Here is an 18514-nt window from a genome sequence, read left to right as displayed (position 1 = left end):
TTAGATTCCAGTCTGTAACTCACTACCTGGGTATCTGTTATTCTATATATAAACCACGTGGAACCCCTCGATTAGATTCCATCTGGGGCTGGTTTAGCACAGGGCTAAAGTGCTGGCTTTTAAAGCAGACCAAGGCAGGCCAGCAGCGCGGGTTCAATTCCCGATCCATCCTCCCCGAACAGGCGCCGGAATGTGGCGACTAGGGGCTTTTTACAGTAACTTCATTGAAGCCTACTCGTGACAATAAGCGATTTACGTTCCAGTCTGCTGCACTGAATGTATATGAACCACCCTAGTTCTGCCTTGTGAGATTTGGCAGTTTATAATCGAGGCTGACACTCAAAGCACATCGCTGAGGGAGTGCCGCATTGTCACAAGGCTGTGTCCCCCCCTTTCTGATGGATGTGACAGAGGTCACGACTTTGAAGAAAATTACCGCTAAAAGAGATAATGTGGTCATTACCACATTGTTATTTGTGGGATCTAACTATGCGCAAATTGGCTGCAATGCTTCTTAGGTTTCATCGGTAATCACCTCAAAACTACTTCATCAGCTGTGAAGCCATTTGAGAAGGCCTGAGGATGTGAACGGTGCTATTGAAATGCAGAGTATTGTTTACCTTTTGGAAGAGGTTGTGGTCGGGTGTGACGGAGGCGGTAGATCTGTATGGGCCGCGGCCGAGGGCTTCCTTGGCCTTGTCAAATGGGTAATTTGCCACCACGGCCCCTCCGTGCAAGTTGGCCGACAGGATAAAGTTGTAACTCTGCATCCAGCGGATCACAGCAAAGGTTTCCTGTTCAATCTGAGAGAAATTCATCCACTGAAAATGTGGTCACTGACCCCTCCCCAACCCTAAAGCCCTGCCCCTCCCCCTCCCCCTTCCCCACCCTAACACACTCCCCCACCCACAACCCAACCCAACCCTTCCCCCTCTCCAACCCAAGCCTGCCCCTCCACCCTCCCCTGTCCTTCCCAACCCCAACCCTTTATAGAATAGAACAGTACAGCACAGAACAGGCCCTTCAGCCCTCGATGTTGTGCCGAGCAATGATCACCCTCCTTAAACCCACGTAACCCGTATACCCGTAACCCAACAATCCCCCCATTAACCTTACACTACGGGCAATTTAGCATGGCCAATCCACCTAACCCGCACATCTTTGGACTGTGGGAGGAAACCGGAGCACCCGGAGGAAACCCACGCACACACGGGGAGGACGTGCAGACTCCACACAGACAGTGACCCAGCCGGGAATCGAACCTGGGACCCTGGAGCTGTGAAGCATTGATGCTAACCACCATGCTACCGTGAGCCCCCTGACCCAACCCAACCCCCTACCCAACCATAACGCACTCCCACACCCCAACCCCAAGCTTCCCCCTCCTCAATCGAACCCTAACACACTCCCCCTCTCCCTCCTCAACCCTAACCCACTCTCCCTCCCCAACTTTGCCCCCCCTCCCCAAACCTGTCCTAATGCACTCCCCACACTCTTCCGAACACCAAGCTTTCTCCACCCCCTCCCTTATCCAACCCTTATACACCCCTCCTCAGTCTCCACCCCCCCCCCCCCCCCCCCCCCCCCCCCGGCCCCAACTGTAGTAATATCATAGTTGTGTTGTAGTTCACTAACTGACCACTCAGAAGTCTAATTAGTATATAAGTGAATGTTAGAGTCAAGTGACCTCAGACTGACCAGGGAGCTGGGAGAGAGGTTGTTTGTGCACGGTCATACTGTTATTTATCTATTGTTTGTATATGTTTGATCCATAGTTAATGTTAATAAATCATTTTTAACTTAAGCTACAAGTGTTGTTGTAATATAAATCAGGCCATCCGACAAGAACATTACATCAACCACATCCAGCCGCCCCCACTACCCCCTACCCTGCCGCCCCCACTACCCCCTACCCAGCCGCCCCCACTACCCCCTACCCAGCCGCCCCCACTACCCCCTACCCAGCCGCCCCCACTACCCACCCCTACCCTGCCGCCCCCACTACCCCCTACAAAGCCGCCCCCACTACCCCCTACCCAGCCGCCGTTCACACCCCCTACCCAGCCGCCGTTCATACCCCCTACCCAGCCGCCCCCACTACCCCCTACCCAGCCGCCCCCACTACCCCCTACCCAGCCGCCCCCACTACCCCCTACCCAGCTGCCGTTCACACCCCCTACCCAGCCGCCCCCACTACCCCTACCCAGCCGCCCCCACTACCCCCTACCCAGCCGCCCCCACTACCCCCTACCCAGCCGCCGTTCACACCCCCTACCCAGCCGCCGTTCACACCCCCTACCCAGCCGCCCCCACTACCCCCTACCCAGCCGCCCCCACTACCCCCTACCCAGCCGCCCCCACTACCCCCTACCCTGCCGCCGTTCACACCCCCTACCCAGCCGCCGTTCACACCCCCTACCCAGCAGCCCCCACTACCCCCTACCCAGCCGCCCCCACTACCCCCTACCCTGCCGCCGTTCACACCCCCTACCCAGCCGCCGTTCACACCTCCTACCCAGCCGCCCCCACTACCCCTGCCCGACACACTCCCTCAAACCTTCCCCCCCATGAAATCTCCCACCCCCCCCTCTACACTGTCCCCATCAAACACTCCCAGGACAGGTACAGCACAGGGTTAGATACAGAGTAAAGCTCCCTCTACACTGTCCCCATCAAACGCTCCCGGGACAGGGACAGCACGGGGTTAGATACAGAGTAAAGCTCCCTCTACACTGTCCCCATCAAACACTCCCAGCACAGGTACAGCACGGGGTTAGATACAGAGTAAAACTCCCTCTACACTGTCCCCATCAAACACTCCCAGGACAGGTACAGCACGGGGTTAGATACAGAGTAAAGCTCCCTCTACACTGTCCCCATCAAACACTCCCAGGACAGGTACAGCACAGGGTTAGATACAGAGTAAAGCTCCCCCTACACTGTCCCCATCAAACACTCCCAGGACAGATACAGCACGGGGTTAGATACAGAGTAAAGCTCCCTCTACACTGTCCCCATCAAACACTCCCAGGACAGGTACAGCACGGGGTTAGATACAGAGTAAAGCTCCCTCTTCACTGCTGCCATGTGCTCTGTTACACTGACCTGTGCCTGCCAGTTGGAAGCGAGTGAGACATGGTGGTTTCTGTGTTGCTGCTTCTGGAGGGCAAGGTGGAGATCGGGAAAGTTACGATTCAGGTCCACCCCTCGGGCGTTGGCACGGCCGGTCAGGTAGGTGTTAGCATCGGAGCCCTGGGCAGTGAAAGATAGAAAGAACAGCCAATAACAGAAAAATACATGGGGCAGACAGCAGTGTCTTTGTGACACCACCCTCGACAGCACATAGCTCCTACCCCCCCTCACCCCAGCCCTAACGCACTCCCCCCACCCCCTCCCCAACCCTAACACACTCCCCCCCACCCCCTCCCCAACCCTAACACACTCCCCCCCACCCCCTCCCCAACCCTAACACACTCCCCCCCACCCCCTCCCCAACCCTAACACACTCCCCCCCACCCCTCCCCAACCCTAACGCACTCCCCCCACCCCACCCAACCCCATCCCCAACCCTAACACACTCCCCCCACCCCTCCCCAACCCTAACGCACTCCCCCACACCCCCTCCCCAACCCTAACACACTCCCCCCACCCCTCCCCAACCCTAACACACTCCCCCCCACCCCCTCCCCAACCCTAACCACACCCCCCCCACCCCCTCCCCAACCCTAACACACTCCCCCCCACCCCCTCCCCAACCCTAACACACTCCCCCCCCACCCCACCCAACCCCATCCCCAACCCTAACACACTCCCCCCCACCCCTCCCCAACCCTAACACACTCCCCCCCACCCCACCCCCTCCCCAACCCTAACACACACCCCCCCCACCCCTCCCCAACCCTAACACACTCCCCCCCACCCCTCCCCAACCCTAACACACTCCCCCCCACCCCACCCCCTCCCCAACCCTAACACACTCCCCCCCACCCCCTCCCCAACCCTAACACACTCCCCCCCACCCCCTCCCCAACCCTAACACACTCCCCCCCCACCCCCTCCCCAACCCTAACACACTCCCCCCCACCCCCTCCCCAACCCTAACACACACCCCCCCACCCCCTCCCCAACCCTAACACACTCCCCCCCACCCCCTCCCCAACCCTAACACACACCCCCCACCCCCTCCCCAACCCTAACACACTCCCCCCCACCCCTAACACACTCCCGCACCCCACCCCCTCCCCAACCCTAACACACTCCCCCCCACCCCACCCCCTCCCCAACCCTAACACACTCCCCCCCACCCCACCCAACCCCCTCCCCAACCCTAACGCACTCCCCCCACCCCCCCTCACCCCAACCCTAACGCACCCCCCCCCCCCCCCCCCACCCCAACCCTAACGCACTCCCCCCCCCACCCCCTCCCCAACCCTAACACACTCCCCCCACCCCCTCCCCAACCCTAACACACCCCCCCACCCCCTCCCCAACCCTAACACACTCCCCCCACCACCCCTCCCCACCCTAACACACTCCCCCCCCCCCCCTCCCCAACCCTAACACACTCCCCCCCACCCCACCCCCTCCCCAACCCTAACACACTCCCCCCCACCCCACCCCCTCCCCAACCCTAACACACTCCCCCCCACCCCACCCCCTCCCCAACCCTAACACACTCCCCCCCCACCCCCTCCCCAACCCTAACACACTCCCCCCACCACCTCCCCAACCCTAACACACTCCCCACCACCCCCTCCCCAACCCTAACACACTCCCCCCCACCCCATCCCCAACCCTAACACACTCCCCCCACCCCCTCCCCAACCCTAACACACTCCCCCCACCCCCTTCCCAACCCTAACGCACTCCCCCCACCCCAACCCCTCCCTAACCCTAACACACTCCCCTCCACCCCACCCCCTCCCCAACCCTAACACACTCCCCACCCAACCCCTCCCCAACCCTATCACACTCCCCACCCACCCCACCCCCTTCCTAACCCTAACACACTGTCCCCCCACCCCCTCCCCAACCCTAACGCACTCCCCCCACCCCATCCCTAACCCTAACACACTCCCCACCCACCCCACCCCCTCCCCAACCCTAATACACACCCCCCCACCCCACCCCCTCCCCAACCCTAACACACTCCCCCACCCCAACCCAACCCAACCCTGCCCCTCCCCTCCCCAACCCTAACACACCCCCCCTACCCCACCCCCTCCCCAACCCTAACACACTCCCCCCCCACCCCACCCCCAACCCTAACACACTCCCCCACCCCACCCCCTCCCCAACCCTAACACACTCCCCCACCCCACCCCCTCCCCAACCCTAACACACTCCCCACCCACCCCACCCCCTCCCCACCCCTAACACACTCCCCACCCCACCCCCTCCCCAACCCTAACACACTCCCCACCCCACCCCCTCCCCAACCCCAACACACTCCCCACCCCACCCCCTCCCCAACCCTAACACACTCCCCCACCCCACCCCCTTCCCAACCCTAACATGCTCCCCCCCACCCCACCCCCTCCCCAACCCTAACACACTCCTCACCCACCCCCCCCCCTCCCCAACCCTAACATGCTCCCCCCCACCCCACCCCCTCCCCAACCCTAACACACTCCTCACCCACCCCACCCCCTTCCCAACCCTAACATGCTCCCCCACCCCACCCCACCCCCTCACTGATCCACATCGACTCGCGGTCCAGCGAAACCCCAGCTTTGAGCTTTTCCATGGTGCAGAGAGGGAGATTTCCTGGACTCGGAGCAGGGACGAGGAGTTATTTGGTGACCCCAGTACATAGCAAATTACAGCCAGTGACGTACTTTTTAAACTGTAATCACTACTGGGAAAGGGGGAGCCGGTGTGTGCACAGCAAGCTCCCACAAACAGCTACAGATTAATCTTTTCCGAGATCTTGGTTGGGGCATGAATATTGGCTCTGGCCGTTGGGGGAACTCCAAATGAACTCCAAAGGAACGAGAAATGTGTGTTGTTGGTCAGGAGGAAATGGACAGACTGTGGGCGTGATCAAACGGAAAAGTTTCAAGGGTGATTTGTGGCGAGTTTTGCTGGGAATTTCCCGCCAGCTCTGACAGCGAGTTCCCCGTTGTTATCTGGTCACTTTTTCAGGCTCTGGGGAGTTTGTCCCGGGTCAAGCCCACACGTACGGCGCGATTCTCCAGTCCAAGAGCGGGCGCATTTAGCCGCATGTTCCCGGTGCTCGTAGCGCGGAGAAACAGGTGGCTATTCAACATGATTCGGATTGAATAAGGGGCCTGAATAGGGATCAGGCGGCCGAAACCGCACGCAGCCCCGTTTCAGACAGTGGAGAGCTCCGCTCACCAGAACGCCCCCGTGTGGCGAGAGATTGGGATGCCATTTAAAAATAGCGTCCCCGATCGCCGAAGCCTCCGAAACAATCCTCGTCCTCCCCCGACCAATCCCCAACCCCCCCCACCCCCCCCCCCCCCAGCCCAAACACAATATGGGAGGGTCCCCGGCCACACCTGCAACCCCCCCAAAACACCCATGCAGGGCAACCCCGGCCCGATCAAGTGTGCAGAAAATGCCAGCTTGGCACCTTGGTATTGCCAACAGAGCACCCTGGCAGTGCCCTTGCCAGCTACTAGGGTGCCAGGATGGCACTGCCAGGGTGCCCACATGACACCAGCAGTGCCAGGGCACCACCCTGCCCAGAGGGCATGCCCCTGTGGGTCTCCGATCCCGTGGGAGACCCCCCCATGGGTGCCGTTCCTGTGGGAGACCCCCTTCCCCCCCCCCACCACTCCCCCCCCCACCACTCCCCCCCCCACCACTCCTCCACCCCCACCACTCCCCCCCCACACCACTCCCCCCCACACCACTCCCCCCCCCACCACTCCCCCCCACCACTCCCCCCCCCACCACTCCCCCCCCCACCACTCCCCCCCCCACCACTCCCACCCCCCCACCACTCCCCCCCCACCCCCACCACTCCCCCCCCACCCCCACCACTCCCCCCCCCACCCCCACCACTCCCCCCCCCCCCCAGCTCCTCTCTCCATTACCACATACTGGAGAAACAGCTTGAACATAACTGTGAGTTAAACCTGTCATTTTAACAGTGCATGTAGAAGATTGTGTCAGAGACACAATTTGTACACTGGGTCAATTAGTAAGGACTCGGACTGGGTCAATTAGTAAGGGCTCGGACTGGGTCAATTAGTAAGGACTCGGACTGGGTCAATTAGTAAGGACTCGGACTGGGTCAATTAGTAAGGGCTCGGACTGGGTCAATTAGTAAGGACTCGGACTGGGTCAATTAGTAAGGGCTCGGACTGGGTCAATTAGTAAGGGCTTGGACTGGGTCAATTAGTAAGGGCTCGGACTGGGTCAATTAGTAAGGGCTCGGACTGGGTCAATTAGTAAGGACTCGGACTGGGTCAATTAGTAAGGGCTCGGACTGGGTCAATTAGTAAGGGCTCGGACTGGGTCAATTAGTAAGGACTCGGACTGGGTCAATTAGTAAGGGCTCGGACTGGGTCAATTAGTAAGGGCTCGGACTGGGTCAATTAGTAAGGGCTCGGACTGGGTCAATTAGTAAGGGCTCGGACTGGGTCAATTAGTAAGGACTCGGACTGGGTCAATTAGTAAGGGCTCGGACTGGGTCAATTAGCAAGGGCTCGGACTGGGTCAATTAGTAAGGGCTCGGACTGGGTCAATTAGTAAGGGCTCGGACTGGGTCAATTAGTAAGGGCTCGGACTGGGTCAATTAGTAAGGACTCGGACTGGGTCAATTAGTAAGGGCTCGGACTGGGTCAATTACTAAGGGCTCGGACTGGGTCAATTAGTAAGGGCTCGGACTGGGTCAATTAGTAAGGGCTCGGACTGGGTCAATTAGTAAGGACTCGGACTGGGTCAATTAGTAAGGGCTCGGACTGGGTCAATCAGTAAGGGCTCGGACTGGGTCAATTAGTAAGGGCTCGGACTGGGTCAATTAGTAAGGGCTCGGACTGGGTCAATTAGTAAGGGCTCGGACTGGGTCAATTAGTAAGGACTCGGATGAGGAGAAATGTCTTCACCCAGAGAGTGGTCGGCCTGTGGAATTCGTCGTCACAGAAAGCAGTTGAGGCCAAAACATTGATGTTTCCAAGAAGGAGTTAGATGGGCCGAAGGGGATGAAAGGATATGGGGGTGGGGGGGGGGGGGGGGGGGGGGGGGGGCGTGGGGGGGGGAGTGAAAGTGGGAACAGGTTACGGAGTTGGATGATCTGCTACGATCACAATGAATGGTGGAGCAGGCTCGACGGGCCCACTCCTTACTCCTACGTTCCTACGTTCAATGAGGGTAGTGTTGGTGATAAGGGAGAGACAAGTTGGAGTGAGTTTAGGGCTGGAGGAAATAGCTGGGCTGTTCCCCGTTTGTCTGAACCAGAATCTCTGGGTTTGAGCATTCAGAACATGGCAAAACCTGTCAACCTGCAAAATCCCTCTTAACCTGCACATGGCAGGGAGTGGGAGGGAGAGAGAGATTCCTGGTCAGTGATGTTTGACGGAGATGGCATCCCTCAGGCCACAGTTTCCGGCTTCCGGTTAGTGACCCTGTGCCGAGGAGAATGAGACGGGGAAAATCAACACAAGCATGTGCGCAGTCTGAATCTTGCATCTTTAAACGTGGGAAGTCTTGAATGTGCCGAGGCCTGTCAGCCGGAGTATTTGACCAGCCAAGGTCTTATTGAATGGTGGAGCCGGCTCGAGGGCCGGGTTTCCCAATTCTGCTCTTAATCTGTATGTTTGTACGTAAACAAATAGTTACCTGATCGGCTGCCACCTCATAACCATCGGGGTTCATTGAGGGTAGGATGTGTATGCGGGTCTGGTGGAGGAGGTGGGTGACCCGTGGGTTCCGGAGGTTGTATTCCTCACAAAGGTATTGTGCCAGCTGGATCAACAGCTCACGCCCCAGCACCTCGTTACCGTGCATATTGCCAACGTACTTAAACTCTGGTTCCACTGCAAACACAGCAAGTTACACACCGTCAGCAGCAAACCTGCCTGTTAGTCTGTTGCCAACTCCCTTCCCCCTCCCCCCAGCACAGGAGGCCATTCAGCCCATTGTGTGTGTGTGCTAGCTCTCTGAAAGTGCAATCTCTGAAAGTGGATTCTCTTTTCCCGCCGCTTGTCAATGGGATTTCCCATCCTACACCATCGGGAAACCTGCGGGGGGGGGGGGGGGGGGGCGGGGGATGCGCTGCTAGTGGGACAAGAGAATCCTGTGAATTCCGGCCCCGATCTCTGGTCACTGACTCTCCTGCCATCAGAAACTGTCTCTTCTCATTTAATCTATCCAAACTCTTCCTGATTTTGATCACCTCTTCACTCTCCCTTCTCCGTACTAAGGAGAACAATCCCGTCTTCTCCAGTCTCTCCGCATCGTCCCTCATCCCTGCTATCAGGGGCTGGTTTAGCTCACCAGGCTAAATCGCTGGCTTTTAAAGCAGACCAAGCAGGCCAGCAGCACGGTTCGATTCCCGTACCAGCCTCCCCGGACAGGCGCCGGAATGTGGCGACTAGGGGCTTTTCACAGTAACTTCATTGAAGCCTACTCGTGACAATAAGCAATTTTCATTTCATTTCATTTCATATCATCCCGGTAAATCTCCTCTCTGCCTCAACGAAACCTCCCCATGCTTCCGGACAACTGGATCAACGTCCTGGAGAACTGAGGTGGAACTTTTAATGAGGCTCCCTTTGATCTGCTTCTTGGGGGAAGAGTTCCTGATTCTATCCCATACCTGGCTCCCCCTCCCTCCCCTCCCTCCTCCTCACCCCCCCCCCCCTCACTCCTCCTCACCCCCCCCCCCCCCCCCCCCCCACCCAAGGCTGATGCAAAGATTTCACCATTCAGGGCATTTTCTGCTGAGGTGGGTGCAGCAAGTCGGGAATTCTCCCCACTGGAGATACCCACCTCGGTAGCAAAGCTCGGGTCGGGTTGAGAACTGGGAACTCAGGATGAAGGAGACTGTGTTTTCTCTGGGGAGGCGGTGGCCTAGTGGTATTGTCGCTGGAGTAGTAATCCAGAGACCCAGGGTAAGGCTCTGGGGACCCAGGTTCGAATCCCGCCACTGCAGATGGTGAAATTTGAATTGAAAGTCTAATGCTGACCATGAAACCATTGTCGATTGTGGTAAAAACCCATCTGGGTCACTAACGTCCTTTAGGGAAGGAAATCTGCCGTCCTTACCCGGTCTGGCCTACATGTGACTCCAGACCCACAGCAATGTGGTTGATTCTTAAATTCCCTAGGGATGGACAATAAATGCCGACCCAGCCAGCAATGCCCCCATCCCATAATCGAATAAAGAAAAGGAAGATGCTGCAAGAGAACGTTCTTCAGTCAAAGGGTCGTTAATCTTTGGAATTATCTACCTCAGGGGCTGTGGATGTGTTAACGGAATATATTCAGACAGAGACATTGCATTCTAAGGGATGTGGGGATAATGCTGGAGTTAAAGCGGACGATCAGCCGGGATCTTTCTGAGAGCAGAACTGAATGGAGGGGCCGAATGGCCCCCTCCTAATTCTATACCTGATGTTCTTGTTCCTCCAGTGAGATTGCCGATCACACAGTTTGCGTGATCGCCCCTGACCTCAGTGACCGACTACCTCCAATCCCAAAATAAGGGCAGCAACAGACAGGTAGGGGCTTTGTATAGCTTTGGTTTGCTGCCAATCCGCTCAGCCTGCCAGACAGATACATTCCGAGACAGTCATCCCGTTATATGAGGCACACAAAGACTTCACTGCAGGGTTCTGGAGCAGGGAAGCCACGGGGTGTTGAGTGAGACATCAGTGTGGGCTAGAGTCCAGCCTGGATTCAGGTCAGCCAATCAGACACTGAACAGGAGGGGCAGGAATATCCCGTGTTAAAATAAAAAAGGCACAGTTCAGCCTGTGTCCTCCCAGTGAGTAACACCATTCTGTGTGGCACTGCCCTTTACAGACAAGGGTCTGATCTCTGGGGTCCACTGGTTGAGTTTTCCTGGGTGCAATACACCAATTGGGATTCAGTATTCCTACGTTAGGGCACCCCCCCCCCCCCCCCCACTCCCACCCCCTGCCTTATACATTGCCATTTCCTTGGTTGTACTTCAGTGCTCCCTGATAAACAAACACACACAGGGGCATTTTGGGCCACTGCATCATGGATCGAGCCCTGTTTAGGTTGAATGTGGGGTTTTCCAATGACTCATTGTCTGATTGTTGGTCACCTATCAACCAAGCTGCCCAGTGAGGTCTCTCACATCGGAGTTGTCCTCCAGACCCAATCAATCCTCTCAACAGTCACAATCTTCCCCCAGGAGCTCCCTCACCCAAGGATTGAGATGCTGCATCAATCACACACACTGTGGTGAATGTATTACGCCAACCATTCACCACTGTATCACATTACATTGCATTGTATCATGTTGGAGCCCTTGTGGGCTCCGCCCCCTCGGGGGAGGTATATAGATCTGCAGGGAAATCTCAGCAAGCCTGGCAGCATCTGTAGGGAGAGAAAAGAGCTAACGTTTCGAGTCCGGTGACTCTTTGTCAAAGCTACTTTGTCTAGCTTTGACAAAGAGTCATCAGACTCGAAACGTTTGCTCTTTTCTCTCCCTACAGATGCTGCCAGACTTGCTGAGATTTTCCAGCATTTTCCCTTTCGTTTCAGATTCCAGCATCCGCAATAATTTGCTTTTATATAGATCTGCTGCCCTGTAGGCGGCACTCAGTACAGAGCAGTCGCAGGCAGGCACAGTTCTAGCTGATTAAAACCACTGTTCACTTCAACTCTCCGTCTCGTGTGAATTGATGGTCGCATCACACACACACACCAGCCAACATCACCCAACTTGCAGAGTAGATTTGAATAGAGGGGAGCAGGAGACCATCGCACTGGACACTCTGAGACAGGCAGCAGTCTGTCCGTTAGGCGAGGAGACGAGGACCCGTGGGCACAGCCTTAGAATTAGAGGGGGTAAATTCAGAACAGAAATGCGGAGACATTTCTTCAGCCAGAGAGTGGTGGGCCTGTGGAATTCATTGCCGCGGAGTGCAGTGGAGGCCGGGACGCTAAATGGCTTCAAGGCAGAGATAGATAAATTCTTGATGTCGCGAGGAATTAAGGGCTACGGGGAGAATGCTGGTAGGTGGAGTTGAAATGCCCATCAGCCATGATTGAATGGCGGAGTGGACTCGATGGGCCGAATGGCCGTACTTCCACTCCTATGTCTTATGGTCTTAAGGCACCCACAGAGTCAGGCACGCACTAGTGTGTAAATCAGTCCAAGGCTCCTTGTCCCATCTACTGGTCAGAGTAAGGAAAACACTGGTCTGCAGGAACTGCTACCCACTTGCCCCTGCCCTCTGACCCTGGCTTTTCTCACCTTTCTATTTTATCAGCGCGGTTCCTGCTTCTCATATGAAACAGCCCTTCCAATAGCACCAATGGTTCATCACCCCCCCCCCCCCCCCCCCCCCCCACAGGGACTCGGTTAGATAGGCACCATTTATATTACCAGAGCTGATTAGTGATGTTTCACAGGGATCCTTGTTGGGGTCTCATTATTCTGACTGTTTTAATAACTTAGCTGATGTGATCAGGAACCAAAAGTCCAAAATAAACTGGTTGTGTCAAGCTAGGCAGCTCTGTAAACAAGGTAGCAGCATCAAATTGCAGATGAAGTGCCTGGGCAAAATGGTGGCCAGCCAATTCAGTAAAGGTAAATGTGGATTCACCACTTTGGATCACTGGCCTCGGCGGGAATGTGATGTGAATTTATCAGGATGGTGTCCGGACACGTTGGGTTGACCTATGAGGTTTGGTTACACAGACTAGAGGTTGCATTGACTAGAATTGAGAATGTTAAAAGGATGATTTGATTAAGTTTTTCAAGATAAAGGGAACAGATAGAGTATACGGGGAGAAACTACTTCTGTTGGGTTGGGGAGCTGAGGTTCAAGGGGCAGAGTGCAACAATTAAAGCCAGACTCCTTCAGGGTGAAATCAGGAAACCTTTCACACACAGACTGACTCTCTTCTGCACACAAATTGGCGCTGGATCAACGGTTAATTTGAAAGCAGAGATTGGTCAAATCCATCAAAAACAAACCTCTAATCAAAGATATTAAGGAGGAAAGGTGAGCATATGGAATTAAATCACAGATTAGCCATGATCTTATCGAATATGGGGACAGGCTTGAGGAGCTGAACGGCTCCCGTTCACAGGTCGCTCAATCAACTCTGTCTTCCTTACATCAGCTTTCAGTTTAATTTCCTCCGTTTGCGTTTAAGATCTCGTTCACTGTTAATAATCAGCTGTTCTGAAGCCAAATCTCTCCCATGACCTGGGTATCAGAAACCATCTCTGCTTTTCCCAGCTCTCAGTTCAATCAATAATTTGGTAACGCTGGAAACTCTCTTGTCTTAAACCACGGTCGAAGCATCTGTTAGAATTAGAGCAAGGTTTAGAGGATCTAGTCAGCCATTGCTTCTCTCATCCCCCCCTCTATCAATGGCCAGGGTTTTAAAAATAAATTTGAAGTGCCCAATTCTTTGATTTCCAATTAAGGGTCAATTTAACACGGCCAACTCAGCTACCCTGCACATCGTTGGGTTGTGGCGATGAGACCCACGCAGACACGCGGAGAACGTACAAACTCCACACGGACAGTGACCCAGGGCCGGGATCGAACCCGGGTTCTCGGCGCCGTAAGGCAGCAGTGCTAACCACTGCGCCGCCGTGCCGTGCGTTCAATGGCCAGAGGTTTTTTTTTTCCAGTTCAAGACTAGTTATTTAATGTTGAATAAACTGTGGGCAAACTGAACTATTGCAAACCAAACTGTGGATCTTTTAACCACGTTTCTAACTGTTTCTGTAACTCTGATCACCACTCTGAGTGGCCAGAGTTGTACATTACTCGGAAGGGTACGTGCCTGATCTGGAAGTGTGTAAAATCGTGTGGGAAGGTGCTGGGTAAGTGCCCGACATCACGCACTCACACAATAGTCCAGTCGGCAGGTGCACACAAAAGTCTTATGTGTGCTTGCTGACAATCAAGCAGGCAATTTAGCCCATTGAGGGGCCAATTGCTATTTTATGCTTTCCGTGCCTGCTGGGCGGCACAGGAGATGGGGTGCTTTATTTGACCCCCTTTGATTGCAGTCTTATTTGATGTTTCAAGTTTCCGTTGATCGTTGTTATGTTCGGGCAGTGCCCCTAACAGGAGCGGCCTTTTTTCCCTTTTCTCCCTAAGTTTGTTTCTGTTCTTGTGCTTTGCTGGTGGACCTCAAAAGAGTGACCCGTCTGCTTTTCGGGTTGGTGGACGGGCTGATTGGCCAGGAGGCCTTTACGTTTTTTAGCTGCAACCTCGATCCAGAGTGGGATGAACTGTCAGGGCCAAAATAAAATTCATAAATGTGCCTGGGGGCTGAGGTGTCCCCCTGATTGTGTTGCCTCAAGACACGTGGCACAGTTTTATTTATTTGTGCACAGCTCAGCCGATCCCTGAGACAGCTCTGCAGAGGCTGTCCCCCTGAGGGAGCACATTAGGAATGTCGGCCCTCACCCTCCCTGTTCACCAGCCCACTCCCCTCCCTCACTGGCAGCACGTGGCTTTCACAAAGCCTGTTTGTGCTCCGGGGACAACTGTGGCTGGGAACATGAGGGGCTGGTTTAGCTCACAAGGCTAAATCGCTGGCTTTTAAAGCAGACCAAGCAGGCCAGCAGCACAGGTTCGATTCCCGTACCAGCCTCCCCGGACAGGCGCCGGAATGTGGCGACTAGGGGCTTTTCACAGTAACTTCATTTGAAGCCTACTCGTGACAATAAGCGATTTTCATTTCATTTCATGTTTGGAGTCTGTTTCTGGGCCCGCTGTGTATGCGAGTCCGGTGGGTGAGAAATTCTGGGCAATGTCAAAGGAAGAGATTTCGCTGATCAACACTTGGTGGCGGTACCAGCACACACATTACTCACAGCGGGGACTCTTCCCGTACCGGCCTCCCCGAACAGGCGCCGCAATGTGGCGACTAGGGGCTTTTCACAGTAACTTCATTGGAAGCCTACTTGTGACAATAAGCGATTTTCATTTCATTTTCATTTCATTTTTTCATCATGATGAACATTACTCCCTCTTGTTCATCCTGGATTCCAACTCCTCTGTCTCTCACACACCCTCACCCAGCTCCAATTCGTAGAACACAGCTCGACACTATCTCCTTTACCAACTCAGCGATCCCCAGTATCTCCATTCGAAAGAACTCCACCCCCCCCCCCCCCCCGCCCCAGAGATCTTCTGAAGCTGGGGTGAATCGAAAATTCCAAAACTAAGAATGACAGATTTTTTTTGTTTGTTAAGAAAGAACATTGAGGGTGACGGAACCAAGACAGGTTCATGTCCAGGTCAGCCATCACCTAATTAAATGGTGGGACAGGTTCGAGGGGCTGAATGGTCTCTTTCTAGTTCTGCGTTTTGCATTTGACCCTGAAGCTAGATTTCTCAATGGCAGAATATCGACAGTTTTGCAATCTGTTGTTTAAATCAGCTACACCGAGAGTTGGGCAGCACGGTGGCCTAGTGGTTAGCACAACTGCCTCACGGCGCTGAGGTCCCAGGTTCGATCCCAGCTCTGGGTCACTGTCCGTGTGGAGTTTGCACATTCTCCCCGTGTCTGCGTGGGTTTCACCCCCACAACCCAAAGATGTGCAGAGTAGGTTGATTGGCCACGCTAAATTGCCCCTTAATTGGAAAAAATAATTGGGTAATCTAAATTTATAAAAAAAAAGCTACACCGAGAGTGAAGCTGTTGGTTTGAAGGCATTCTGATGGAATCTATCATCGTCACAGCCAGCTTTAAGAACGACATTGAAACTAGATCACTTTGAGGGACATCTGTGGGACCCCGATTAATAACCAGGCACCAAGCTCATTAAGGCTTGCAGCTCTTGCACTGTGCTGGAGGAAGATGTGCTGCTATCACTGGGAGCTGGCCATTCATATTCCCAATCTCATTCCCTGCTCCCCCCACATCTCTGAGGTTCATTAGCACCTCCGCAGGATCATCCCAATGGGACAGAGGGAAGAGTCACACAGTGTAGGGGGGGAGGCAATAATATACTCTGAGTTTCAATTCAATACACCAGCTGCCTGGGGAGGGGGGTTACACTAAATGAATATAGGTGGCGGGAGCAGAGATGGGGGTGGCAAGGGAGCAGAGATGGGGGTGGGAAGGGAGCAGAGATGGGGGTGGGAAGGGAGCAGAGATGGGGGTGGGAAGGGAGTAGAGATGGGGTGGGAACGAGCAGAGATGGGGGTGGGAAGGGAGCAGAGATGGGGGTGGGAAGGGAGCGGAGATGGGGGGTGGGAAGGGAGCGGAGATGGGGGTGGGAAGGGAGCAGAGATGGGGGTGGGAAGGGAGCAGAGATGGGGGTGGGAAGGGAGCAGAGATGGGGGTGGGAAGGGAGCGGAGATGGGGGTGGGAAGGGAGCAGAGATGGGGTGGGAAGGGAGCAGAGATGGGGGTGGGAAGGGAGCAGAGATGGGGGTGGGAAGGGAGCAGAGATGGGGGTGGGAAGGGAGCGGAGATGGGGTGGGAAGGCAGCGGAGATGGGGTGGGAAGGGAGCGGAGATGGGGGTGGGAAGGGAGCAGAGATGGGGTGGGAAGGGAGCAGAGATGGGGGTGGGAAGGGAGCAGAGATGGGGGTGGGAAGGGAGCAGAGATGGGGGTGGGAAGGGAGCAGAGATGGGGGTGGGAAGGGAGTAGAGATGGGGGTGGCAAGGGAACAGAGATTTGGGTGGCAAGGGAGCAGAGATGGGGGTGGGAAGGGAGCAGAGATGGGGGTGGGAAGGGAGCAGAGATGGGGTGGGAAGGGAGCAGAGATGGGGGTGGGAAGGGAGCAGAGATGGGGGTGGGAAGGGAGCAGAGATGGGGGTGGGAAGGGAGCAGAGATGGGGTGGGAAGGGAGCAGAGATGGGGGTGGGAAGGGAGCAGAGATGGGGGTGGGAAGGGAGCAGAGATGGGGATGGAGAGGGAGCAGAGATGGGGATGGGAAGGGAGCAGAGATGGGGGTGGGAAGGGAGTAGAGATGGGGTGGGAACGAGCAGAGATGGGGGTGGGAAGGGAGCAGAGATGGGGGTGGGAAGGGAGCAGAGATGGGGGTGGGAAGGGAGCAGAGATGGGGGTGGGAAGGGAGCAGAGATGGGGGTGGGAAGGGAGCAGAGATGGGGGTGGGAAGGGAGCGGAGATGGGGGTGGGAAGGGAGCAGAGATGGGGTGGGAAGGGAGCAGAGATGGGGGTGGGAAGGGAGCAGAGATGGGGGTGGGAAGGGAGCAGAGATGGGGGTGGGAAGGGAGCAGAGATGGGGATGGGAAGGGAGCAGAGATGGGGGTGGGAAGGGAGCAGAGATGGGGGTGGGAAGGGAGCAGAGATGGGGGGGGAAGGGAGCAGAGATGGGGGTGGGAAGGGAGCAGAGATGGGGGTGGGAAGGGAGCAGAGATGGGGTGGGAAGGGAGCAGAGATGGGGTGGGAAGGGAGCAGAGAGGGGGTGGGAAGGGAGCAGAGATGGGGTGGGAAGGGAGCAGAGATGGGGATGGAGAGGGAGCAGAGATGGGGATGGGAAGGGAGCAGAGATGGGGTGGGAAGGGAGTAGAGATGGGGTGGGAACGAGCAGGATGGGGTGGGAAGGGAGCAGAGATGGGGGTGGGAAGGGCAGCAGATGTGGGGTGGGAAGGGAGCAGAGATGGGGGGGGGAAGGGGAGCAGAGATGGGGGTGGGAAGGGAGCAGAGATGGGGGGTGGGAAGGGAGCAGAGATGGGGGTGGGAAGGGAGCAGAGATGGGGGTGGGAAGGAGTAGAGATGGGGTGGGAACGAGCAGAGATGGGGGTGGGAAGGGAGCAGAGATGGGGTGGAAGGGAGCAGAGATGGGGGGTGGGAAGGGAGCAGAGATGGGGGTGGGAAGGGAGCAGAGATGGGGGTGGGAAGGGAGCAGAGATGGGGGTGGAAGGGAGCAGAGATGGGGTGGAAGGGAGCAGAGATGGGGGTGGAAGGGAGCAGAGATGGGGGTGTGAAGGGAGCAGAGATGGGGGGGAAGGGAGCAGAGATGGGGGCGGGAAGGAGCACAGAGATGGGGTGGGAAGGGCAGAGATGGGGTGGGAAGGGCAGAGATGGGGCGGGAAGGGAGCAGAGATGGGGGCGGGAAGGGAGCAAGATGGGGCGGGAAGGGAGCAAGATGGGGTGGGAAGCAGCAGATGGGTGGGAAGGGAGCAAGATGGGGTGGGAAGGGAGCAGAGATGGGGGGGGAAGGAGCAGAGATGGGGTGGGTGGAAGGGAGCAGAGAGGGGGTGGGAAGGGAGCAGAGATGGGGGTGGGAAGGAGCATAGATGGGGGCTGGGAAGGGAGCAGGATGGGGGTGGGAATGGGAGCAGATGGGGATGGGAAGGGAGCAGAGATGGGGGGTTGGGAAGGGAGCAGAGATGGGG

General features: G+C 56.2%; 1 protein-coding gene across 1 annotated transcript in view; it reads right to left on the bottom strand.

Moving 5' to 3' along the window:
- Positions 1 to 18514, bottom strand: part of LOC119979675 (carboxypeptidase N catalytic chain-like) — a 38877-nt gene that overhangs the window by 15101 nt on the left and 5262 nt on the right. Inside the window, exons 2-4 of the mRNA XM_038822214.1 lie at positions 8809 to 9005; positions 3106 to 3252; positions 621 to 803 (exon numbers count right to left, since the gene is read on the bottom strand). Coding sequence (XP_038678142.1) covers positions 621 to 803; positions 3106 to 3252; positions 8809 to 9005 — 527 coding nt within the window. The remainder of the gene's footprint in view (positions 1 to 620; positions 804 to 3105; positions 3253 to 8808; positions 9006 to 18514) is intronic.

This window comes from Scyliorhinus canicula, chromosome 16 (genome assembly GCF_902713615.1).
Source record: "Scyliorhinus canicula chromosome 16, sScyCan1.1, whole genome shotgun sequence".
Lineage (NCBI taxonomy): Eukaryota > Metazoa > Chordata > Chondrichthyes > Carcharhiniformes > Scyliorhinidae > Scyliorhinus > Scyliorhinus canicula.
Note: the sequence above shows the minus strand (reverse complement) of the source record. Positions and strands in the feature narration are given on the sequence as shown.